The sequence below is a fragment of the Periophthalmus magnuspinnatus genome, chromosome 20 (genome assembly GCF_009829125.3).
Source record: "Periophthalmus magnuspinnatus isolate fPerMag1 chromosome 20, fPerMag1.2.pri, whole genome shotgun sequence".
NCBI lineage: Eukaryota > Metazoa > Chordata > Actinopteri > Gobiiformes > Gobiidae > Periophthalmus > Periophthalmus magnuspinnatus.
The window spans coordinates 16,729,871-16,755,615 of record NC_047145.1 but is presented as its reverse complement, the minus strand read 5'-3'; the positions used below and the strand labels follow the sequence as shown (position 1 = coordinate 16,755,615).

The 25,745-nt window shown below is 39.3% G+C and overlaps 1 protein-coding gene across 2 annotated transcripts in view; it reads right to left on the bottom strand.

Moving 5' to 3' along the window:
• prex2 (phosphatidylinositol-3,4,5-trisphosphate-dependent Rac exchange factor 2) overlaps window positions 1-21,959 on the bottom strand; it is a 71,756-nt gene extending 49,797 nt beyond the window's left edge. The window contains exons 1-8 of one of the 2 annotated variants that reach the window (XM_055230052.1): window positions 21,912-21,959; window positions 21,566-21,834; window positions 9,874-9,945; window positions 8,532-8,654; window positions 6,319-6,423; window positions 3,858-3,959; window positions 2,709-2,870; window positions 366-499 (exon numbers count right to left, since the gene is read on the bottom strand). In XM_055230052.1, the coding sequence (XP_055086027.1) occupies window positions 366-499; window positions 2,709-2,870; window positions 3,858-3,959; window positions 6,319-6,423; window positions 8,532-8,654; window positions 9,874-9,945; window positions 21,566-21,703 (836 nt within the window). In that variant the 5' untranslated portion in view covers window positions 21,704-21,834; window positions 21,912-21,959. Of the gene's footprint in view, window positions 1-365; window positions 500-2,708; window positions 2,871-3,857; window positions 3,960-6,318; window positions 6,424-8,531; window positions 8,655-9,873; window positions 9,946-21,565 lie in introns of both variants that reach the window. The other variant, XM_033986156.2, reaches the window with a different exon arrangement.
• Window positions 21,960-25,745: the final 3,786 nt, after the last annotated feature.

The window sequence follows — 25,745 nt, the reverse complement described above, 5'->3', positions numbered from 1 at the left end:
TAGTTTACAGATTGCGCATTACAATAAAATGTGTCACTTTTGTGTAATGGTTTTTCATGTTGAAGAACAGAAATCTGGCACAGGGAAGTCATAATGAAGCTCCAGCATAATACTCTGAAACAAAACTAAAAGTTCTAATCCAAAAGTCCTCAAAAGTCATTTCAAAGCTTTTATCTGGTCATTTTAAGACTATACTCTGCTCAAATCCCATATCTTACTAAAACATTTCACCTGAGACCCACGTGAAATGTACCCATTGCATTACACAAAGCAAAAATGATCAAAAATGATCAAACTAAACCAACCAAACCAATGAAAACATTTTCAGGTTTTGAATTGATTATATAAATGTACATGGTAGACACCTGTTCTTTTTCTTGCAGTAGACCAGGAGCTTGTCAAACAGAAAGAAGATCCTCTCTTGAATATTTCCGGCCGATATCTTGAGCAGTACTCCCTGCATGAGCATCTCAGTGCATGTGTCTGTGATATTGGACCCCTGCAAGCACATAAAATGCACATATAAAGGTACATCCACAAAAACCTATTGGGGGCTTTTTTGAATGAATCCCACTTCAGGTTGAGGACCTAAACATGCGGGGGGATTACACAGCCCAGCCTTTTCCTGTTCTCTTTCTCTAGGGTCTGTCCAAACACTCCCTGCTTCCTCACTTGCAGATTGCTATGGGACCCTAAACTGCAGAGCCAGTTAATAGCCTCTATACAATAACATCCTGTCCATTGGAAGAGTGGGGTGCTGCATTGTGGAACTGGCCGCAGCCTCACACTGCTGCAAGTGATAAAAATGTCCAGTCCATACCTTTTTCTGTGCTGGGAATTTAAGTCGTTCGATTGGACCAACAAGGCTAAAAATAACTCCCCCGTGTACCGAACCGAAAAATGTGCTAAGCATTTCCTCCCGGAGCAGACACACCAAATTTTCCTTTCATCCTTGTCCTCTGGACCTCATCTTAGACTTTCTCTCTTCTCCCCTGTCTATTCTGCTATCTGGCCCACTCCTTCATCGCCAAACACACTTCCTCTCTGCTCTCTGTCGTTCAGGGGCTTTTGAGTCTGTCCAGGCTACAACCAGATGTTTAACTCATTTGCAGCTCCAATGTGCAGAGCAGACATACAAAAGATCCACATGACAAAGCAGCAGTTTTTCCCTAACTACCAACACTTCCTGTAACATTTTACATTTTTGTCAATCCAAGTTTTACAGCACTTTTCAAAAGGTATTTCATTTTGCTGGCACATATTGATATTGGTAATGATTTGCTTGATTTTAATCGTTTACATCAATTTTGGACACAACCTAACCATTATCCAGGCTTGGTGCTAGCACAAAGAGTATATTGGCTCTTCTACCATGTTTTTTTTTTTTTTTTTTATAAATCTTGCATAACATAAAGTTTAACATGACAAAATTAAGACATTATCAAAAACGTTGTGACCAAAGCCATAGACACATATAAGAAGTAATTAGTAATCGCTCATGTGGTGGTGACGTCTAAAATGTTGTATAAACTTTCACTGTCTCAGGAGAGAAGAACTTTCCAGGTGGAGACAGCTCCAGAGCAGGTCACCGGGAACAAGTAATCATTCTACAAGAAGAGCAATCAATCAGAGCACCCACGCCCAATTCATTTTTTCCATTTTACGCTTTTTGACTGATTTTAATGGTTATTTTTCATTTAAAGTTTGGAGTTCTGTCAAAGTCGAGAAGTGTGAAGCCACATTTCTATGCTTCTTTGACTGTTGCAGACAGTAACTAAGGTGAAAGGAATTGCTGTGTTTAGGTCATTTTAGTTTGAATTTGCGACTGTAAACAAGCACCAAAAAAGACCCAAAATGTACAATTGATAGATAAGGCCAAGTATAACCCCATGCACAAAAAGTCACTAAATAAACAAATAAGTAGTTTGGTTTGGAGGAGAAATTGTAGATCCTAATTTATAACTGTAGAAAAAAAAGTAAGACTGTAAGAAAAGGCATCAGTAGTAAGGTTTTTTGAAAGGATTTAAGATTTATTGTGCTTATGTCTGCTATAGAGTTTTAATCTATGACATCCATGGATCATTATGTTATAATTTAGACATTTTAAATCACAATATTGGTCTAAAATGAAACAAGTCCGATGACTTCCATGTTAGAAAACCATGGTGCCCATGGAGTGTCATCACAACAAAACATCTCTGATGGATAACTGTAGATCACTCTAGCAAACAGCAGATTTTTTTTCATTTGGTAACAAAATTCATTGCTCAAATATGCATAAATCACTCCAAATACAACTTCAAGAGTGTAACATAGTTAAAAGCTCTAAAAAAATTATTTTGAGTAATAGATCTGCTTTAAAGTAAAATATATGATCTAAGATACTTTTAATGTCCAAAAAAACTTTTGTTATTTGTGAACAAAACCCAGTCCCACTGATTTAGTGAAGCCATCCTTGCACTTAAACTCTTTTCTTTGCTACAAGTTCAGCCGTGCAGAAAGAATGGCCATAGTGAATACAAATCATTGTTCGAAGGGAGAACAAGAACAGCTTAAAGACACTACAAAAGTCACGCCACTTGGAATTCCTGTTGAAATGGCAGCTGAAAGGAGGCTAAGTGGATTTGAATAAGTCATGACTTTAAGCTTTGGCCAGGGGAAGTCAATGGAGTTACAGGATGAAAACTGCATAACAGGTGTTGCAGTACCTCCCAGCCTTCAATGTGTGATTGCCATTCTTCTAAAATCTCCAGCTTTTCCATTTGCCTTTTGGCTTCATTGATGCTGGAGCACACAGACTTCATCACCTGCAGAGATTCATGGACTGGGCTGTAGTCATTGTGCTTTCTAGGCGTCCTCTTCAACAGCTCCTAGAAAAACACAAGTATATACATAAAACTGATGAGGCACAATATTAACCTTTGAAACTGGGTAAAATACACAACAGAATCAGTCAGTTATCAAGTGGCTTATTTAAAACAGTATGTTAAATATTTATTCTTAAAGTGGTTATGTTTGACCCATGAGACATAAGTAAGAGTATCCAGAAGTAATAATAGTGAATGGACAATGCATATGGGTTGTAACTGTAGTCACTCCTGGGAGGATTGATGGGTAAATGCAGAAACTTTACATTCTGTCTTTTTTGTCCATAGGCAAGACACCTCAGCCTTAAATCATAATGTTACTGTTGATGTGGTAGCATGGCTTTTAGTGGCTTAGTAGCTCAATTGGAATAAACTTTAGATTGCAACTGGTCTCTAGTGCATGACCAGTGTTTATATTTGTGAGATCTGCTATCGTTTTCATTCACAGGGTTGTGGATGTGCGTGCACTCGCTGATGTCTATCACTGGCGTTTTTTCATGGAGCGGTGGAGGCCTCAGCAGCTGGAGGACTTCAAATGGCGCAGCATCAGATTACCCCCTATTATTACATCTCTGGGTCCGTGCTAGTGGCTGTTTAGAGTAGGTCCGAGTGAATTATTAGATATAACAGGATAAATGAGACGAGACAGAGCAGATCACTTCCTCAAACGAGTCTTTGAAAGTGGGTAGCGTTTCAGGAAAGGAAATGGAGATTTAAAAACTAACAACGGAGAAGGTTTTAGCATGAATAAGGCTAGTCAAGTGTGCAGCGGGGTGATGATAGTTTCTCGTGTTTTTTCCACATTGTGGTTGTAAAATAGAGGTGTGCTGGAGCAGCGTTTCATTAGCAGGGGAGAGGTTGATATGAACAAGGCTGGACAGTGGGGAGTAATGACTAGGCGGGGTCGGGTAGAAGGAGGAGGAGAGGGAGCGCCTGCAGAGATGTGGTGGGCCCATAATACACAGTTTGCATGGACAAGGTTATACTCACTTTGAGCAGCAGTGGGTATTTGCAGATTCGCTGGATGGGAGCCACCAGGTAGCCTTCAAGGGGGACCTCTGTGTTGGTCCTGCCACCCAGCAACATGCAATTCTACAAAAAGACAGGGAAAAAACAACAAATTTAACGACAACTCTTTACTCTCACATTCATTTACTATGGGTTACTACAATTCACAAATAAATCTGTAGGGCCAAGGACAATGAGAGGAAGTAGGAGAGATCCCCCGTTATCATAGGGAGGAAATGCCGTCTCAGCAGCACAGAGATATTGCGTGCAGATAGGACGGGCGATTGAACCAACAACCCCAGCTCTGTTGTAAGGGTTGAACATGAACCACTTCTACAGTTAAATATGACACATAATTTGAAGGCAGCGCGTGGAAAAAAAGAAGTTTCTATGCACAGAAAGAAGTGGTATTCTTAAGGTCGACAGCAAAGTAATTTAAACAAATACTAAAATTTCAAGCGAGTGGCATGATGGAATAATTATGTAAAAATACAAGTTCGAGAGCCTTAATGTAAATCTAATGGAAGAAGAAACCAACTTGCCACATAAGGAGGTCATTCAACACCCATTGTGAGAGTTATTTTGTGACTGGTGGATCAAAGTGAACAGCGTGCAGTGAGCAAAGGTCACACACTTTTGTAAACAGTAAAGCATGGTTTAAAGGCGATGAAAGGGTTAGCAGGGGTCAGAGGATATCCCTGTCCCCCATCCTGACCAGTCTAAAGCCCTTTGCCCTATAACCTATAAGCCTACACCCGTCTGCAGGAGTCCAGTTTGGGGGTAACGTGAGATGCAAATAGGTCAGTGCTTCATGGAGCCTGTTAAATCAAAGTCAATTAATACTATCTGTGACTTCTTTGGCTTGATACATTAAAAGAACCAGCAGACCATAAATTATACTCTGGGCTGGTGTACATGTGCGCCCTTTATTTCTCACTCCATTAACCACACTGTAAGAAGCGACCACATGCTTTGACTGGAGCGAAGGATAATAGAGGAAAAAGCCACAAAATGCAAACTATAAAACTTTCTAAATAGGCTGGTCTGGGTGTGTTCTCCGATGTAGATCTGTTTTTAAAGGGACGCTTTGGTTTGGAGTTAGCCTGGATTTCATTTTTTTCTGTTTGTCTGGATATGTTTTATGTCACGATGTGGAAGATATAGACAACATTTCCATGGAGACAAACAGGTAAAGACCCTCCTCCAGGCAAAATACGAGTCAGCTTTGTGGAGATGTAAGCCCACTCAGATGAAGGATGCATGTTTTTTTTATATTTTTCAGTGCAACAAAAACACTAAAAATCAAAAAACATGCTTTCATTTTGGTCCACTTGTTGCTAAAAAGTTATGCGGTGGGGTTAAATTACATTCAAAATGTTGTCTTTTATCAGATCCCAGTTTTGTGAGAGTGTTCTTCCCTGTAGACCTTGATATTTAAGTCCAAACGTATTTTTTTATGGAACTCTTAAAACACTGGGGGTGATGCAGGGTAGACATAGTGAAGGCTAAGCAGTATTTTTGGCCTGAAACACATCGTAAACTGTCATAGCCTTGAAACTAAAGTGGAGGGAACAGGCAGCGGGACAAAAGACTGTAAAAGCCACAGGGGTACAGAGGTGTGACAGTTTTGGAGAGGTGGCGGTGGTGGTGGGGGGGCAGATATGGCCGTCTTTTGTTCTAGCAACACAAGCCTCTCCCGGGAAAGTGAAAGTGTCTTGAATAGTGTTGGGACAGGAAGAGGGAGCCCGCCTACACAGAGGGCTCGTCAGCTGTCAGACCTGGGAACAGAAAGTACAGCTCCGTACACTGTCCAGCTGCCTGTGTGGGTGACTGCATGTTGTGATATCTACAATAAGGGTGTGCGCTCTTGTCCAAACTCACGATTAGGCCACTTTTGTAAGACCATATCATTGTTAGATTTAGCAACGGGCCTAGATTAGATCACAATTATTTTTAATGGATGTCTGGGGGTAAGTAGGCTGCTTCCGGGGATATGAAAGGTAACTTCGGGTTAGTCCTTGTTTATAACTATTTAAGTCACAGAGTAGTGCTATTTTAGACACTTTACTGTTCCATTCTAGTTTGTAAATTTGTGATTTAACTTTTTAACACATCTGGACTCTGTGTTGATGCAGGAATAGGACATAAATGCTACCATATAGTTAGAACATGCAGTCAAATAATACAGCTTTAACATGGATCATGCTTATTTTTACTAGGCTCAATTGATAAGCATTCCAACATGTGTGAATGCCTTTGCTCTGGCCTGCCCTTTCTCACTCCTTTCAATTGTATGTATATCTTTTAGCTTTGTGTAAGTTTCCTGGCAGTCAAAGTAAACCCTAACGAATCAAGTCAGCATTTGGTCAAAGAACTTGAAAACATTGATTTGTGATGCAAGGGGCTTATTTTTTCTTTCAGACTACTGACTGCATATTCTTACCAGTAAACATGTCCGAACACTTCTGATCTTATTGAGCTCCAGGAGCAGTCGCTGAGCCTTTTCGTGGTTCCCGCAGTATTCATCATAAATCTGGAATCGACTCCTCTGCAAAACCAACCAAAAATAAGAATGGCATCAGAATATGCGATAGGAAGTAATACAATACATACAGTTATAATGCAAGTCAAGAACTACCAGTACTACAGATAATACAGCAGTGACATATGGTGCAGTCCATTAGAAAGATCAATTATAGGCCCCACGGTGAAAAGTACAGTGGATCCTGTGTAGAAACATATAATGTAAGTAGCGTGTGTGGGAGGCTATCATCTCGTCATCTGCCTCAGAGCAATATGATGGACAACCTTCCACTAAGGCAGGCATTAATATTGTATCGTCATGGGAAACAGCACTGGGACCAGACCGCAAGCTGCACTTACTAAAGAAATATCAAAAAGTATGAAAGCCAGTGAGGTGCAGAGAAAGGGCTTCCATAAGAACAGATGCAGTAACAAAATCTGACTGTATGCACGGAACTCATCTTTTGAAATTATGTTTTCTAAGAATCCAGGGCATGAACTCTCACTAAGATTAGTTTTAAGCATAGGGAAATGTTTAGAATGGAAAGGGACAGTATGAACTAATTCTCTGGACTCAGCCATAAAAAGGATATTAAAGGGATATTGAATTTGAGAAGAAGGATTTCCAGCTGGGTTACATTTATTTGTTTTATATCTTATTTAACATTATGAGAATTCATTGCTATATCAGGGTTAAGACTTTGAGTGTGACTAGATGCTATTGCTAGAAGCACGGCAAGGCAAGTTTATTAAAACACAATTCACACACAAAGTCATTCAAAGTACTTTACAGTGTAAGAAAGACATTGAAATCACAATACAGACAAATCAAAACATAAATAATCATCATAAAATTAGCATTAAAAGGGAAGAGTGCAGAATAAAACGCCTTTTTAGTAGTAGTATGTGGTAGCATGGTAATACAGGTACTAGTGTTTAGTGTTGTCATGATATCAACTAAGGAAAAGCCTTGATATTCAAAACCACAATTTTTTACACAAAGAAAGACCAAAAAATTACCATGTGGTTGTAAAACTGTTCAGAAAATGTCCATCTTTGTCATATTTATGTAATTTTCTCAGTATGGAAAACTGACTTTAACTGTTTAAAGGCTCTATATTACACAAAAAATAATAATTAAGCCATTTTAGAACATTGTTACCTCATCAAAAATATAGCTTTGTTTTGTTTGATTTACACATGTTTAAGTAATCCTTTATTATTAGTCTACATCTCCAAAGCTCAATTCCACCTTGTGATGTAATGAAGCGATAGTTTTCACGTTAACAGCTACACTTTGTTCAGTAGAGATTGTTAATTCCAGGGTTGAAACTATCCAAATGATTCTTGTGAAGGTGTGTGGACTTTCAAAACACAGTGGAGCACTTCTTGTATCACATGACATCACAAGGTGGAACAGAGTGTTTTCTATTTGAGAGAAGAACTCAGCCTAAATATGCAGGGTTTGTGTGTTAAACATGTGAGAATGAAACAAAACATAGCTCCAACTCAAAACTAGATACTACACTTAAGTTACGATTACTGTTACAACCATATGACCACCCTTCGTTTACCAACTGATGTAATCTTTTTTAGATTATAAAATATACTGCTTACCAACTTCTTACTGCAATATTCACTGAAGTAAATTGGCACATAACTGTTCCTTTCCACCTCTGGATCCCATATGACAGACATATGGCCACAAGATTTTCACTAAGCTGTTGAAATGGTCACCTCATCTCCACATTTTTCACCAACAACAATGAGATTTATGTGTTTCTGCTGCTCTAAATCTACCTGATAAAGATGGTCAGATTTATTAACTCCATTAAAACTATGATACGCTGTGCACTTCAAGGCAACAAAGAACCGTGATCTATGGCACCAATAAGCAGCGTATTACCGAGCGATCATAAAAACAGCACATGTGGCCTCCTTCACAGACTGTTAGTATGTGGCGTAGTCGAGTATGTAACTTAAATGCCATGACTGAAGTGAAAGAAAATGTCAGTAGTAGTCAAAGCAATGATAAAATGCGTTTAATGGAGATGACCTATATGGTTTGACGGGAGGCCAAGTGCTGATTTAAAAGATGCAGAGGAAAAGGAAATTGCAGGTAAAAGTACTCACAAAGTGCAAGAAGCAGCGTCCGATCTCGTGATGGGCGTGAGGGTCAGGGTGAAGCAGCTCCTCCACCATGGACAGGAAGTCTTTATGCACAGCCAGGATCTCCTCAATGTTAGAGAATAGAACCTGCAGCAGAGTAAAGAAAACACTGTCGTACACTGGGAACACAGACCTCAGCCCAAATCCACTCTTAAACCACAACTGAGTACTACTGTTGTCTCCATTTTGTCCAAAACGTTCATCTGGACGAAACAGATAAGATTCAAGCTGGAGTTTTACATTTTCCCTCTGAAGACCAAAACAAAGGTTTTCCTTGTAGAACACTTTTTTACTTAGCTATGTTTTCTAAATTCCTGACATCAAATGCGGGGTAGTGTTTTAGCTTAAGAAGGCAACACAATAACATTTAAATTCCCACCATTTCCGAAGTATTTTGCCTTTACCCACCAGCCCTGTATGGAATGCACGATAAGCTATTTAGTTTACCATTTTGCAGAGTGTTCCAATGTAGTTTTTAACAATTATATAATGATCAATATTTAGATGAGTAGAAAACATTTTAAAAATGTTGTATTGTATGATTTTCTGGTGTCATTCGTGTCAGCCGCTTGTACCACATCACATCCCTGTAATCAGAATTCTCTGTGCACACCATGTTCCCAACTAAAAGTCTATTGGCTAAACAGGCTCAGCCACTAATATCCACAGAATGCATGTTTACCTTTGAGTGTAAGCAAACTCTGAAATGTCCCTGCCTCTCACTGTGAGCGCACATCCTTTATTATGTCCCATCAGGATCCTTTATAAATAGATTAGATTTACAGCTGCTTCCTGGACTTCCCACGTCTTCTTTTCAAAAATACACTATTTTAGGTTCAACCACAAAACACCCACTTAATTTAGATTTGTATTTTTCCAGCCCTTCTAAAGTTCATGTTACACAAAATTAGGAGCTTACATAATCATAAGCTATTACATTATAACCACAGACAGGTTAGGTAAAAGTACTGATGATTTTAGTTAAATGTAGAAAAAAAAAAAGAACTTAAAATGGGTGGATAGAATGTGTCATACATTTCTGTAATTTTCGAGATGGTCATGTGATTAGGGGGGGTGATTAGGGGCTGTGCAGCTATTTTTTGATGTAATAAAGTCAACTCTGTGTTATTGGCCACAAATCAGGAAGTAAAACTGCTGTGCTATTAGTTGTTGTTAGCGTTACTATGACCGCAAAACTTCGGACCTCTGAGGAATAGTTTAGGACAATTGCGCAATTGAACCAGTTCTATTTTCCACTTTTTAAGAAATATCAAATACAGTGCGTAAAGCTAGACTTGAGCATTACCTTAACCGTCTCCTCTGTGATGTTCTTGTCGACTTTGGTGGCTGCATACTGGTTGAGACGATGCAGAAACACCTTTAAACAAAAGAGAAAGGGAAACACTTAGCACTTTTCAATCCGTGCGGGGATAGAGTGGCATGATGGCATCTGACCCTTTACACTTTGCTCACGCTAAAAAGACAACAGGATTCAGGCTTTTTGTCCTGCGGAAACACTCGGATGCAAGAGCAAGTTATCACAATGGACACTTGATACACAGGAAACCGAAGATGTGATGGAAAAGCTTAATTGCAGTCATTGGAGATTCAAAGCCAGTGTTAAACAGCCAAGGGTGAGAGTTGTGCCTGGTGTGTGAACTGAGTGGGTTGGGTGTGCTTTTTCTGCCATTCCCGGAGGAAAAAACTAGTTCCCAGAAAACACTTAATGCTCCAGGACACTTTCTTGCAAATGAAATGTGGAGCTAAAATGTAGCTAAAGAGCAATTAGTCGCTTCAAACCAGAGGGACAGCTTTTAGAGAAGGCATCCTCTCCAGCAGGTAGCAGGATTATGTTCATATGCAAAAAAAATACACTTAAAATATGTCTTCAGTTAAAAGCTTTGGTGAAAACAAATAGTGTGGTAAAGTGAGTGAAATTGGTGCACTTTAAATTGGGAAAAAAGTTACATTCTCTACAAAAAATGCCTAATATTTACAATTAGATCATGTAAATTGCTCATATCTTAAAAACTGCTGTGTGCTTTTATGATGAGAGTAAATGGAGTACGTGATAAATGTGTTACATTTATATGTGATAAAACGTAATTGGAAAGCACAAACAAAATTCACGGCTGATTTGTTTTCATTCTCACAAAAATTGCGACTTAAGTAAAAAAGGAAGAATTAATGAAGCCGTGGTTCTGTATAAGAAAAACAGTGTACAGCTGTTTTAGTGGAAATCAATCAAACACTTTTAAAACAATGTCTAAGCTAATTTTCTGTGTTTTATAATAGAATAAATCAAAGTAACATTTAAATAGAACAAAACCAAGTTAAAAGGACATCTTTGAGAAACTGCAGTGTTTATGTCTTTAATTAATACAAGAGCTTGGCAGATAATCAAACAAGAAAAGCTCACAAGCTAGAAGTGAACTCACTGCACTGAATAAATGACCGCATCAGAAAGGGTAGGGTCAAACTTAAACCAAGTCAATGGATGTTTTCTTGGTTTGTTGTGGTGTGAAAACCACTCATGGCATGAACATTATTTATTGAGCGGTCAGATGCACAGGTTGGGGGTGCAATCCTACCTCCCACAGATGAATCCTGCAGTTGTGGCCTTGGGCAAGACACTTAACCAAGCTCGCCTGCGGTGTCTGTGTACACTGGTGCATGAACGTATGTGTGAATGGGTGAGTGGTTCCTTGATGTAAAGCCCTCTGAGCGCCTTGAACGTGGAAAAAGCACTATATAAAAATACAACCATTTACCATTCGTAAATAGCATATCATGTACTATCACTATGACGATGCAGTTCTGCCTGGCTTCACACTGAGGGATAAAATGAAAGTTGTGGTTGACCTGAGATCAGCCTCCCTCATGGTACCATCTGTCACCTGCTGCAGCTCCACAAAGGGTTCCCTGACCTGACTGTGCCTCTTAATACCTCCATAATGCATGGAAATGACTGTAATAAAGACAAGTGCCTACTACTATTAAGTATTATGCTAGATAGTATAAAAGTGTATTTAAATGTTTTATTGATTATAGGAAGATGCAATCATGACTTTGCAGTAAAAATGAATGCAGTCCTGAAACTACTCAAAAATATTCTCAACACACAGATATTCACTTTGTCTGCATGAAATTCAAGATAAGAAGTTACTTGACACACTTATAATTTTCTAGCAGCCGATACATACTTTAAGAGAACATTGTGTTATCTTCTTCTTTAAGTAGAGAAGAGTACTGATTTACTTTTAACCTCTGCTTTTGATTCAACCAAATAGCTATGGCTGAATGTATGTTTAAATCGTGAGGAACAAACTTAAATAATGAGTGTCTTTGTTGCATTGCAGACCTTCACTGATTACCATTCTGTTTCTGCTTTCTCTTGTAGCAGTGCCACTCATGAGCATTAGCATCTGATTAGCAAGTCTAATATGGACCAAACCGGAGCAGACGTTTACTGGGGCCTCTTTCCGACCTGACAACTCCAACTGTATAGGCCCGGGCCAAGTTAAAGAGCTAGATTAACATCACAACAATGGAGTACAGTGTGCATGTATGGGGTCATGTCCCTATAGTCCAAGTCCAGAGAGGAAGGGCTGCAATTCTCCAATTATATACAGCTATGGGAGGACAGGGGACTTCTTGTCACTATCTAAGAATGAGTAAGACTTTGGTTTCTTGAGTTGTTAAATTAAACTTGTCACTCAAATGAAACTTTCCATGGATAAATGACCACACTGAAATAGCTCTTATATGATCTGAAGATGTGAGTTGGGGATATAAATATGTCTTACCTATATCTTATGTTTAGAAATTCTGAAAACACTATTTTTAAAGACACTTCAAATTCTTCTACTGCCAGATTGCCAGATGCCCTTCCTGATGTTTCTGATTTGGGAATGGAACAAAACAAGCAAAACATTCATGTGGTTACAGCATACTGCATTCATAAGAGCCTGCAAGTCTTTCTTTATGAAAATTTAAGCTGCAAATTAAGCAAAAAAACAAATTCCACTGAAAAGCAAAAAGGTCCATGGATGCACATAAATATTTCAGAGCCTTTGCTGGCAGGTTTCTTGCTAGCCGGTGCCTCTGTCCTCACTAAATTTCAACAAGGCGTCTGGTTTCCAAGGAAAAGATGTGCTTGCCATTAACAATCCACACCATGTCTGAGCACCAAAGTTGACTGAATCACAATTAAAGCTCAATAGGGTTTCATTCAACAGGCCTTTTTTGTGCTCGGTGACCCATTTATGTGAGAAAAAGATTTTTGTTCTGATAAAATATGATTGACAGTTGACGAGAAACTCCAAGGACTATGTTTGTGGAAAACATTACGATCTATAGAAACCGGGAGCAAGTGGAAGTGTGGTTTGAAAAAATAAATCAATGTTAGCAGTGGCAAGACAGAATACATGTGTGTGAATGAGTGTTTTCCAAGTGGTGTGCAGCATTTTAAGTATCAACAATCCCGAGCAATGGAGACTGGAGAAAAAAGAGGAAAGAAGACGTAGAAGTAAGCCTGAAGTATACAAACCAGACATGGATTTCGACATGAATCTAACAGGGAAATAAACTATTTAGAAAGTGGTTCCACTGAGGGCAGGTGGATCTTGTCTCTTCTACATGTCTAATATTGAAGGGGACACACCACATTAAAAAGTCATTACAGCTCATCATTACTGTACTGTAGGGCAGATGGGGTAAGGGATGGATGGGTCTAGCACAGTGTGTGGCTGTAGTTAAACACGCTGTGACTAAAACTAATAAAAATGTGTTGACATGATGTGACCTTAGAGAATATGAGCTGAAATGTTTATGTGTACGTAATGCCATATTATTTCAAAAGCACTTCTGGAGCACTTCTAAACATGATTTTATAAAGGAATAAAGAGGTGGTTTTATGTTAGTTTTGTGTAGCTTACTTCTACAAAATATAACATTATGAAACATTAAACAACAGAAGAGTGGACAATGAAAGGTTGATATGGGTGGATATTGATATGTGTAATGGCCTAGTAGTACTGCATTAGGTTCCATAGTACAGTTTCTTTCTTTCTTTATTCTTGATTTGTCAGGGACCATGTACAAATTCATTAATCTTACAAAAGAAGAGATGGTTTGTGCATGATTTAGCCACTAAATCTGGTACAAATCCTCCTTCCCTGCTTTGGGTTTTCACCATAGACTGTATATATAAATGGACATAGCTAACGTGCTAGCCACATGGTTCCAAACAGGAAGTGATCATGGGCGCACATCCGGCTCCATGAACTCTGGCTTTACATTTTAAAATTGTCACCCCTCTCTCTATAACTTCTGCAGTGAGCCTCATTTTGGTAATTAAATGGTTGTATTGACCCGTCCTACATGATCCTTGTGTTTTTATTTCGCTATTGTGTCCATACATCAAGATATGAAGATTAAGAACAGACGAATCAGGTGCCTTCTTTCTCCAAGATCGTTCCCACTAGCATTAGCTAGCGGAGGACTCGCTCCCTGCTAAATCAGCGGTGCAGACAGGAAGGGGCGTTACCTTCAACAGCCTTGTTCCCGATTGGCTCTTGGTTGCTATGAAACTAATGGTTGGGTTCCAAATTCACTCCTGTAACCGTTTCCTCCATGAGATTCATTTAAGCACATCGCTATGAGTGACGTCACACTCTCTTAGTCCACTTCTTTATAGAGTCTATGGTTTTCACCTGTTAGAGAGATGGAGCAGAGGGCTGTTACCATGGCATCATATGTGTCCAACATAACCAAAGCACTCTCTAGCTAACAACACATTATGCAACTTAACACTGTACAATCAGAGGAAGCCAGAGCCGCCCCAGTGTTTATGTTTAGGTAAGTTATGATTTGGACACTACTGGACATCATTTCTGTTTGAAATAAACTGTTTGCAGAAGCAGATTCAAAAAGGCATGACATAACAACAAATTACCTTCATAACCAAAAGCAAAAACCCAGCTAGCTTCCTCCACGCATCAGATCTGACTATGTGAAACAAAGCAAGGCTCAAACATCTGTTTATCCATTCAGGGTAAGGGAACAGAGCTTGATGTACTACATGCAAAACAGCCACTCACTTGTCTGTGCATCGATTGGTTTTGTAAGCAATCACAATCTGCCAGGAATTAAAAATGGAATGGCTGGAATGGCTCTGCCCCTTTAAAAATATATGTAATGTCATTATAGTGTTTTCTAATACATAATCTATCCTCACAATATATGATCATTTTTGAAAAAAGACAGAAGATCGATGGCATTGGTCACTATAAGAATGAATGCATCTCCCTGTGAGATCATTGGGTAAGCTGTCTTTTCCGTTTCATAGTGATTCACTGATTTGCTCTTTTGCTTTGACTGGCAATCAAGCAACAGCCTCTCACAAAACATCCTGTAGGCCTATGCTGTGTATTTTCAGAAACACGGTTAAACTTTGTCCTCATTTGGACGAATAAATGTCATTGACCCAATGGACATTTAAAGGGTACCCAATTTTTTATGTAATAAAGTGAAATGTGTTTTGCCCCAGTATAAATTGTAAAAGCAGCTCTTGGGGCCAAAATGGGACCAGTGTGTGCTGTCTGCATCTAATAAGATGTTTTCATAGTTTTACCAGGAAGTAAAACTGGTGTGCTAGTTGTTTTTAGCATTAGCGTGATGGCAAAACTCCACTCTGTCCTTTGCAACCCATTTAAAATGAACTAGTTCTGTTTTTCACATTTTTAAAACTCCCAAATGCTGACAGATGTTTTGAATGTGTCCAGGGAGTCTTATCATGATGGAGAAAGACAGAATAATCACTCTTGTAGAAGCTTGTTAGGACTTCATGACATGACATCCCAGTGAGGACGACACGGCTTTGTGCAAAGGAAGTTTCAATTAAACAGCAAGACACTGCTCTTCATAGCTCCCTTGATACACATGCCCAACCCCCTTATCACTCCCAACCCGGCCCCTGTCCCAAACTGGAATGTAAGCCTATCTTTAGGTTCAAGGTTACTTTATTTGTACCAACAGGTCACCAGCAGTGAGTCAGCTCATTCATTCACACACATATACACTACCAGTCAGTTTTTTAACTACTTTCTACATTTTAGATACATATGGAAGACATCAAATATAAGGAGCAAGATCTATGGAATTATGTAGCGAAGAAAAAAAATGAAGTAACTACTAAATATTTCTTTTAACTAATAATTTCATAGATCTTACTTCATATATGTGATGCCTTCTGTATGAATATAAAATGTAAAAATAGTAACAAAAAAACAAAAACAAAAAAACATTGAATGAGAGGGTGTGTCCAAACTTTTGATTGGCTGTGTATAAATCTGGAGAAAAAATAAAGTCCAAAGGAACTAACACCCCATTAAACTCCATGCTTAGGTATAAAAGGTATAATAGGAACAGGGGATGTTTATAATGACTATAGGGACTCAGGGAATTAATTTTCAGTGTTATTTTCATATAGTGATCTACTATTCATATAGAGTATGTCAAAGAGTTAATCGTTTAATGTGAGCTATTCAATTTGGTCAGTCCCCCTCACTTTGAAAGTATATTTTAAATTAGCAGTACTGAATATGTGCTGGTTCAATTAACATCCATGACAATTCCAAGGGCTCTCTCCTGTCTCCAAGCATGCACCACCCTGTTTGCCTTTGCTTGACCCACACACTTGGCCATTCATGTACTGTTGCAAAAAGCAATATTCAAGATGTCTATTTCACATTTCAAATAACCTAAAATGATAGTTGCCATGGTTATCCGACAGGTTGTGACTCCTGTTTAATTTCACCCATCATAGCACTATAAATGAAAGGCATCTTGGTCATATTATACAACTCTTTTGACTTGTGAAATTGGATATTAAGTAGTGAGAGCCTCTGCAGCAGATGAGGGTCGGCCTGTAGGGACCGCAGTGCTCTCCAACAATGCATCCTCAATTTCCATGTGCATTCGAGTGCAGCCTCATCCACCGCTACCCCGGCTATTCCTAAGAGCCTGTCGGGAAATATAGCGCAGAGGCATCAATCTACAAAATGACTAGGCACAAATCTTTCTGCTCGTGTTTGAGAGTGCCAACCGTGACCGTAACACACCAACAAATACCATGTGATTAGTATTTCACTCACGCGCGCCTCATGCACCAAGTCCCAGCAGGGAGGACATACACTATAAACCTGCCGCGTCAGCCGGTGTCCAACACGACAGCACCGGATGTAGTAAATGGAGAGTGGAGTCTGCCAGATTGTTGTCCAACTTCTTCCCCAGACTTGTTCAGAGCATGCCCACCCAAACAGCCCCTCCTGCCAGGGTTCTGCTCATCACAGGCTTTCTGTGCATGAATGGTGAATAGACAGGGAAAAGTGCCAAGTTCCCAAACAAGAGATGATGGAAAAGAACTAATTTATGTTTGTTCATGTTTGGTGTACAGCTGTATCAATCAAGTCTCAGAAACATTTTGGTCTTTGCACAATAGATGTAACTTGTCTATTTTGGTTTGTTGGTTAAAACGAAATGATGATTAATAAATTCATATAATTATGAAATATATACACTCTACAGTGTGCACATTTTACAGAGCATTTGTCTTGAACAAGGTGGTAAGTTTGGGATTGGTACTTCATCATGAACATTGCAAGATGGTCTGCACTCCATTAGCGTCTGGTCTAATAATAGAGTCTCTATTAACAACACATGCTCAATGTAATATGTCTGTCAATCACTCAGATCCTGGGGTTTAAGGAGCTGTGGAAAAATACAATAGACAAATTAACCAAAGGGTGAGGAATAAAAATGTCTGCACAGCAAGTGTCCTCCAGAAACAGACTGCCACTTGTCTAATGCTTGGAGCTACAGCAGCATATCCCCGTCAGGAGCTTAATTAAATCATTCTGACTGAAGTGAAATTTCCCATCATGTCTGGCTACGGTGGCTTTGGCTGTTTACAGGATATGAGCCCAGCAAATTCAGAAAGTGGGGAAGAGACACTTTATGAACTGAAGAGCAGGCTTCAGAGGCTCTGAGACTGACTGAGGGCATACTGATCATGTCCCCTGCAGTGGAGAGGGCCATTCAAAACACTAGGCTCCTTGTGATGATGACCTCTTTACTGGTGTCTATACGGACCCCTGGATCTTCTGAATTTCCTCACGTAAGCGCCCCGTGACTGGACAGCTGGCATATCAAAGCCTGCCTTCTCCCTGCGGTCAGTGGATCAGCACCACCTCTGCGCCACACTCCTTTCCCCGCAGTGGCTCTATAGGCAGCGGCTGGACTCTGGCCCTGGCTCGGGGACTGTGGGGGAAGTGTGCAAGCTGGAGCAGGAAATGGGCAGCACAATGTAAAGAGAGGGAGGGCCAGGAAGGAAGGAAATCCTGCTTGAAAAAATTGAGACAAAAGCGAAGTATCTTTATCCAACATTAAGATCCCAAAAGGTTTAGAGTGTCCCTAAAGTGGTAAAACAGAAAATAAATTAACTATTCAAAAAGTTAAGCTATGGGGGTCACTGCCACAAAGTAGAAGCCTTGTTGTGGTGACATGAAATAAAAATGTTTTAGCTATTTTCACAACAACAAACTAAAATGTATGAATGTCAACTAAGCACAAAACACAACATCATAATCAGTCCGTTATACAGTATAGCTATATAACAAACTGGCCTGTCTGCCGGTTTGATATCTGCTTACACAGCATTTTGATGTTGTGTCCTTGAGCAATACACTTAACCTGATTTGCCTAAACTGTCTGTGTACATCTGTGAATGTGTGTATAATGAGTGAATAGTCCCTTGAGGTAATTTGTCAAAGTAGAAAACTATATCCAATTGAAATTTCAAACACTGAAGCTGAAAAAAGTTGTCTAAATCTGCAGTCTCTCTGAGGACAAAAGATGATCCGGCTCAGGTTTTTTAATTGAAATTGGACCCTGGGTTAATATGTTAAAAAAAACAAAACTCTACTGACTAATAGTTAATCCCCTCCACATATCATTTTAGGCTGTGATGCATAAAGCGTTACGAAATCATTTCTCAAAACAAACAGCCAGTCGGGGAACAAATATCTATAGTTCATGTTTCTTATATAAATCAGGGCTAATGTGGAACGAACATTTTTATCCATGGAGACAGAACATGAGTCTACTCCTGCAGATGTGGTGGCAGTGTGAAATGTAAATCCAAGCAAGTCACTGCAAAGGGCTCAAGGGACAGTTAGACAAGAGGAGAGTCTCCTTCCCAAGATGTCAAACACAAAAGTCAACCAATTACAGAGAGGCAAAATATACAACTTACTTATATATTTGCTGGTTTGTTTACCTTTGGCTGCATAAAAATCAAATGTAATGCATGAGCAACACTGAACCTTTGGGAATATAATATGCATTTACAGTATTTCCATGTATAAACAAGCTTGTTGAAATACAGCACGAGGCGTATGCTAAAAATGTATTAACATAGTAAAAAATAAAAATAATAATAATAAAAAACGCGACACATCTGAAATTTAGTTTTATTTTATAGCAATATGATTAAACCCTCTAACCCAAACCAAATATTAAGACTGTAAATAACCAGGAAACACTAGAGTAATTATATAATATTACAATTTTAAGCTAAAAGGAAAACTGGGCTAAAAAACATTTCTCCCTTTTTATCCCACTTGCCAATTATGATACTACTGTCTTATAACCATAATAATACTGTGCCGTAATATACAGTGCAACCAACTATTGACAATACGTTCCCATCTTACATTATTGCACAAGTGAATCAGTATCTGATCTTAATCATTCGCCATAGTTTGTCGCCATATTGACATATAAAAGTTGAGATATTAATCATGTAATATACACAAAATATAGAGGTTCAATTATATGTTAGAGTGTCCCCTAAACCAACCTGTATTCAATGCACAACACTACACCACTGCCTTTGCTTCTCAGAACCTGTTAATGACCATTTCACATCTGTTTTCGCTATTAGGCTCAACTTCCTGTAGCCAGTTTACTGAAACAACAGCTTTAAAAATGACCACCAACATTCATAGCATCTCTGTCCAGTAGTAAAATAAACCAATGATGTATCGTGAATCATGGGCTACATATAGATTCTACTTTAAACACATGGATCCAATTAAGCTCAATTGTCTCAACATTAAAAAGATGCATGTTTGACTTGTCGCTGGAAAAGCAGTATAATGCCTTACACTGTGGTTGCTTCATGGTTCAACAGGCTTTTGTCTGGCAGAGGAAGTCAGCAGCTCGGGGACCACTTAATACACTGCAAAGCTCTTTGGAATATATTAAGTTAACTTGTGGCTCACATCTCCCTTTAGAATCAGTGCATCAAAGATTTCCTGCTTTGTGCCGCCTTCTATTCTTTCTTATCCGAATGGCATTTTCAATCATTTTAAATCAACGGCCAACAATGGCAAAGTTTTTCAGTAGACCACATTGTGCAGAATTTCAGGAGCCATATAAAGCACTGTTTACTTAACTCATTGAGATATTTCTAAGGATAACTGTCAGTCTATTGGCTTATTGCTGTCCAAAATAAACATGAGTGTCCACCGCCGCCCACTATATCGAGCTACAATTGTTCATTACATAAGACGGGGCAGATAGAGCAGACAGTTCCCCAAGGGCCTCTCCATCACTGCCAGACTGCTATATAAGCTGTGAATTAAGGCAAGTACAGGAAGGGTAAGAGGTGAAGCATAGGGTATTCAGACTGAAAAAGTAAATACAAGTTAATTATGTCTTTGTTTACATCTCATAGAAAGCGAAAAGTGCATTGGATCTTAAAATGTGCGCACAGTTCAACTCAGGCTACCAAACTCCAATTGTCCGTCATTGTTCTTAATCTCAAAAGAATTTCGCCACCAGGAAATATGCTTATACACGGCATATACAGCACCAAGCCCAGGCACTTCAGACCCGCCTTCCTAAAACACTATGACCTACAGTGTAAAGAACACTTCATTGGGCAACAAGGGTGGAACTAAATTTTGTACGTTTTCTGGATGCAGTGCCATTGCCAAGTCAATAAATATTCAAGTTTCAATATTATTTATGAAGAACATTTAAAAACTTCAGCTGCCCAAAGAGCTTCACATGAAAAGTAAACAAAAAACAAATACGCAGATGATACAATACATACAAAAAGAACAATAAAACACCATGATATCCTGTCTAACAAGTGTTAAATGCCAGGGAGAAGAGGTGGGTTTTTAAGACAGAGGGAGGCTGTTCCATCGTGAAATGAATGGTATCTGTGAATAACTGTTGCTCGAACTAATATCATCATCAGTTTCAACATACCAAGGTTATTTTTAGTCTACATAATGTAACTGTAACACCTCATTTCAACACATCAGCATAAATAGTTGTTTCCATCAGGGTAGAAGAAGACCAAAATCTCATCCCCCACACTCTTGTATGAAAGAAAGGCCTCTCCTGATGTGGAGCTGATAGGAGAGTCCCAGTGTCATCCATTGAAAACATCTGGCCTGTGGGTGGGGGGTGTAGGCCCGGGGCATTCATACAGTACATGTGGTTTAGGAAAGAGCTCTCTCAATGACACGCAACATACAATTCAAACATAATGCACCCAAGACCCTTCAGTCACTCACCTTCCCATTCATGATTTACAACTAGTCTAGGCTTCTACAACTGAATAGGCTGAATATATGGGCAAATACACAGCCAAAGTAAACTCCAGGTTGTTTTGATATGTTTTATAAGAAGTGATCAATTATTAAGACTCAAATGTGTTGCTTGCTTTAAATCTTGTAATCTGTTTATAATATCAAATGGTGTTTTGAGGGATGGAGATGGTTCCCATGTAGAGCGTGCGTCAGATGGGATGTCCCGTGCATATTAAAGACCCTTTTATGCGTGTGTTTACTATGGAGTTAGCACTTGTTGGGTTATTCTCACACTTGTAGAGACTGTTGTTAAAAGTTGCCAAAACTCACCGAGAGAAACTCCAGCGTCCCGACATAGTCCCGCTCGGTCTTTAAAAGCTCGTTCAAGACGCACACGCGTAACCGGAGCTGTTTCTCCAAATCCTTCCCGCTTTCAGCCCGGTGCTCACTCCTGTTTTCCTCGGTCATTGTTGGGTCAGTGAATGCAGCAGCTCGGCAAGGTTTTACATCACAAACTGGGATTCAATGCACAAAGTTTTCAGCGTGGAGAGTGAGCGTGCAACCGGTGTTTTCATGAGCTACGTCCGCGAGGAAACAGTCTATAAAAAAGCAGGATAAAAGAAAAGTTTGTCAAAGGGATGAGACGCGGCTGCAGCGTGACTGAGGAGTTCCCCACCAGCCGGACTCCAGTGGGAAAGTTGTCTCCATGTGACTTTCCTCATCCCTGATCCTGCCTTCCTCCGACATGGACCAAGTAAAGACACGCGCACAAGTTAAACTATATCCGGCTGTGCCCTTCAGAATAAAAACATAAAGGCGACTTTGAAGGGCAGAAGTTTTAATTTGAAACTTAAAATGTTTGCATTTTTGTTAAAGGTGCACTATGTAACTGTTGAGGTGAAGGGCCCGCCACCTGTATGCCACCATGGAGATGTTACACAGTTTGGCATTAACCATAAGGACCTTTTTTTGTTTTCAGAAACACTGTACAGCGTCAACATACAGTCTCTGCTGTGAGAGACCTTTATAAGCTGTTGAAAACTTTAATTACAAAAACTCAGTGATTTAGTTTTCACCTATGTTTAAATTATTAAATTGATTATAACAGAAAAGTGAAATGAACAGAGGAAGGCAGAATGTGTTAATACAATCCATTCTCTTCTAACATAAAGGGTGCTTGTTGTTTAATTGCACAGTCCCCAAACCCAAAGTGCCATTGCAGCAGTCTGGGTAACCATGTCCTATTACTTTAACAGCTCCTCTTAGTAACCCCCCCTCTTACTTTCCACTTTAAAAACTGCAGTGGCTGCCTAATGAAGCTGATGAATTTCTGGCATAAAGCCTCAGCCATGCAACAGTAAACTGCAAATGGTTTTATGACAAGTATTGGAGCCCAAGAAGCTTAGACCCACCAAACACAGACAGACACGTAAAGGACCACGCCTCATGCCAGTGGTAAATGGTGAGATTTAAAGGGGACATATTATGTAAAATCTACTTTTATGGGCTTTTAACCATGTTGTAACAGGGTTCACTCATAATTAACTTACTCAGAGATGAAGTTTGATATATTTGTGCGTGTTTGAGCAATCCTGTATTGTCTTACTTGCTCAAAACATCTTTCCAGAAACACCTACAGGAAACACCACAGGAGGGCATCAAAGAGACACCAGAAACCGAAGCCCCAGTCACCATAGCTGGTTCTTCTTGATGTCGAGGAGCAGCAGCTCTACTCTGAGCTCCTGAGCAATTGAGCTCCTCCTGTTGCCAGTGGAGCCTCCATCCACTTACCAGCATAAACAATACTTATAAACTCACAGAGATGTATAAATTAATTGAGAAGAGAGAATACATATGAAGTGGTTCAATCTGTGAAACCATTTTACATTTAAAGTGATGAATACTGTCATAAAGCAATATGCAGGCAGTAAAGTGTATTTAAGCAACACACAGAACAACAAGTACATTTTAATAGAATATAATATAATTTCAATAATTAAAAGAACCACTAATTATAAAGACCAGTTAGAGAATGGCCTTGATTTGTGTACAAGTGCGTTAAACATTGATTTGTTGGTCGATTTTTATAGCTAACAGGATTCTGAGTGTATGGGGTGATATGAGGCCATCAAAGCAAGACCAAATGTGGACACATGCTGTATCCTGCTGGTCACATGTGGTATTGCAATTTGTAATATACTGCAATGTCTTCATCTTACCATTAGAGGGTACTGTTGTTGCATGGATAAAAAGATAAAGGCACGTTCACTATGTAGCAGCATATTTTGTGCTGTATCTTAAAAACTTCTGAAATGTATTAGTGGTTAGCTCTTTGTGGTTTTAAATTAAGCGTTGTGGAGCAGGTAAATCCCCGCTGTGCATTTTTATAGCCTACGGTTCTGTCTGTGGAATTAAGTTAATTATTTGTGGTTTAGTGGCTTGGTGTGCTCTGCTGGGAAGCCATGATCCTATTGGACAAGGAGTTTAAGGCAAGCTTCCACTGTACAAGCCAAAAACAAATGTGGATTTTTAAATAATACCAGCAGCAGCATACATACGTACATAGGCCTATTACACATCTACATGAATTTACTCATGTTTATTTGGAGAACAACAAAAGTAGTCATTAGGTGAATTTGAGCACTTAGAGAGGATATACCCAGACATGCAGAGGCACTTCGATTTCACAGCATATATTCTACATTTTGCCTTGGGCCATGCTAAAAAAAAAAGCCAATTACAATTTTTACAGAAAGAATGCGGGTACAGACGGAGAACTAGCACTTATAAACGTTCAACAAAGATGAAATAAATAGTAAGTAATGGGTAAGGAGGATGCATTGTGCTGACAGCAAGCTACCGCCATAGCAACTGCTTGTAAAGTGAACAAACACAGACAATGCCAATGACATATGAGTGCAATGAAAGAATAATATGACTCAAGGTAAATACACACAAATAAAACAGGGTAAAAGTTGTAATTTTAAAATATTTATGATCCCTTTCAATTATAGCATTGCCAGTTCAGCGCTGTACTCAGTTGCCAAATTTCTGTGTTAGAGATTTAACCTAAAACATTGCAAATTCTGTTGCTATGTAATTGAGTGGCTGTATCCTATTTTGTGGCCCACAGGTGTATTCGACAATAATGGATTATATTTTATCCACATTCTTGTTTTATGGCTTGCCACTTTTAAATCCCTCTTAAATCCTTATAGGCTGCTACGCTCTTGAGTGTGAAAATTTCCCAAAATGCCAAAGGGCTACGTTGTCTCCTGAATGACCAGCCATCTTTAACCCTTCACCTCTCCGCATTAGTTCTCCCCTCCAGGTTCAAGGGTCAACCATGTGCACTGACTGGGTGATGTTGGAGTGGTTTCGGAGACCACCAGGCATTGCAAAATGGTATTTCTGTCAGTGGCTTATCTCGCAATGTCTGTATTCCTTAATAAACACAATTTGTTTTATGCACTGTGTTTTAGTACTATATTTTATGCACTAACTTTGATTTGCTCCTTGCAGTTCACAGAATGAACACCGACTTTATGAAGAAAATGAACTAGAAAAATGTATCTTATAATCTAAGCTGGCGTTCTTAATTTGCTAAATTTGAGAGGGCAGACTGAACGTGATGGGCAAATATAATGGAGTGTACTAATTCTTGTCCACCAATTGAAGCCCCTACTATCAATAAACCAGATCATAGGGGATGTTCCTTATAGGACTGTCACTAAAGCAAATGCCTTTTTGAGTTATATGCAAAATTCATCAGCAATAGCAAAGGGATTAAAACTACTCTACTACTACTTTTCCTATCTTCTCAAAGGACCCATTCACACCACTCAGCACTCAGAAATGAGATGATTTACTGGAGCATGGTGCTGCCCTGAGATCCTGCAGACTTTGGCTCTTTTGTGACAAGCACTGCCCCAAAAGTAGGCACCCGACCCAACCCACCAGCGCCACAGTCACACTCACACATGCACGCACACACACACAGCCCAGGCCTCCTCTGCATTAAAACAACACGGGACCACCGCACTGTGTGTCCAATGCCAGCTCTACAAATCCCAGAACACGATATACATAGAACGCAAAGGCAGCATTTTTACATGAATATGCTTCTGTATGTGGAGGTTAAAAACACAGTGGTTTATGTTATGCTCTTGAGAAAAGCCACTGGCTGTAATTCTACTCCATTTAACATTGCAGTGTCGTAGATGGCATTTTACACTAAAAGATGTGGATTATTATTATAAATGAGTGTGGAACAAAGATGTAGTGAGGCTTTGCGTTAACATGACAAGCTGAAAAGTGCTACTTACAGCTGTGGAGTGGATGAGAAATTACATCCTGACACATTTTGTTTGTTTTATATGAAATGAGTCCAGATTAGGAACATTTTAGGAAAGACAAGAGGTGGTAAACTAAATAGTTTGAGTACACTTTGGATTTATTAAATAGATGAGGTTAAGGTAATAGGAGTAATATGGATTATGTGGGGCTAATT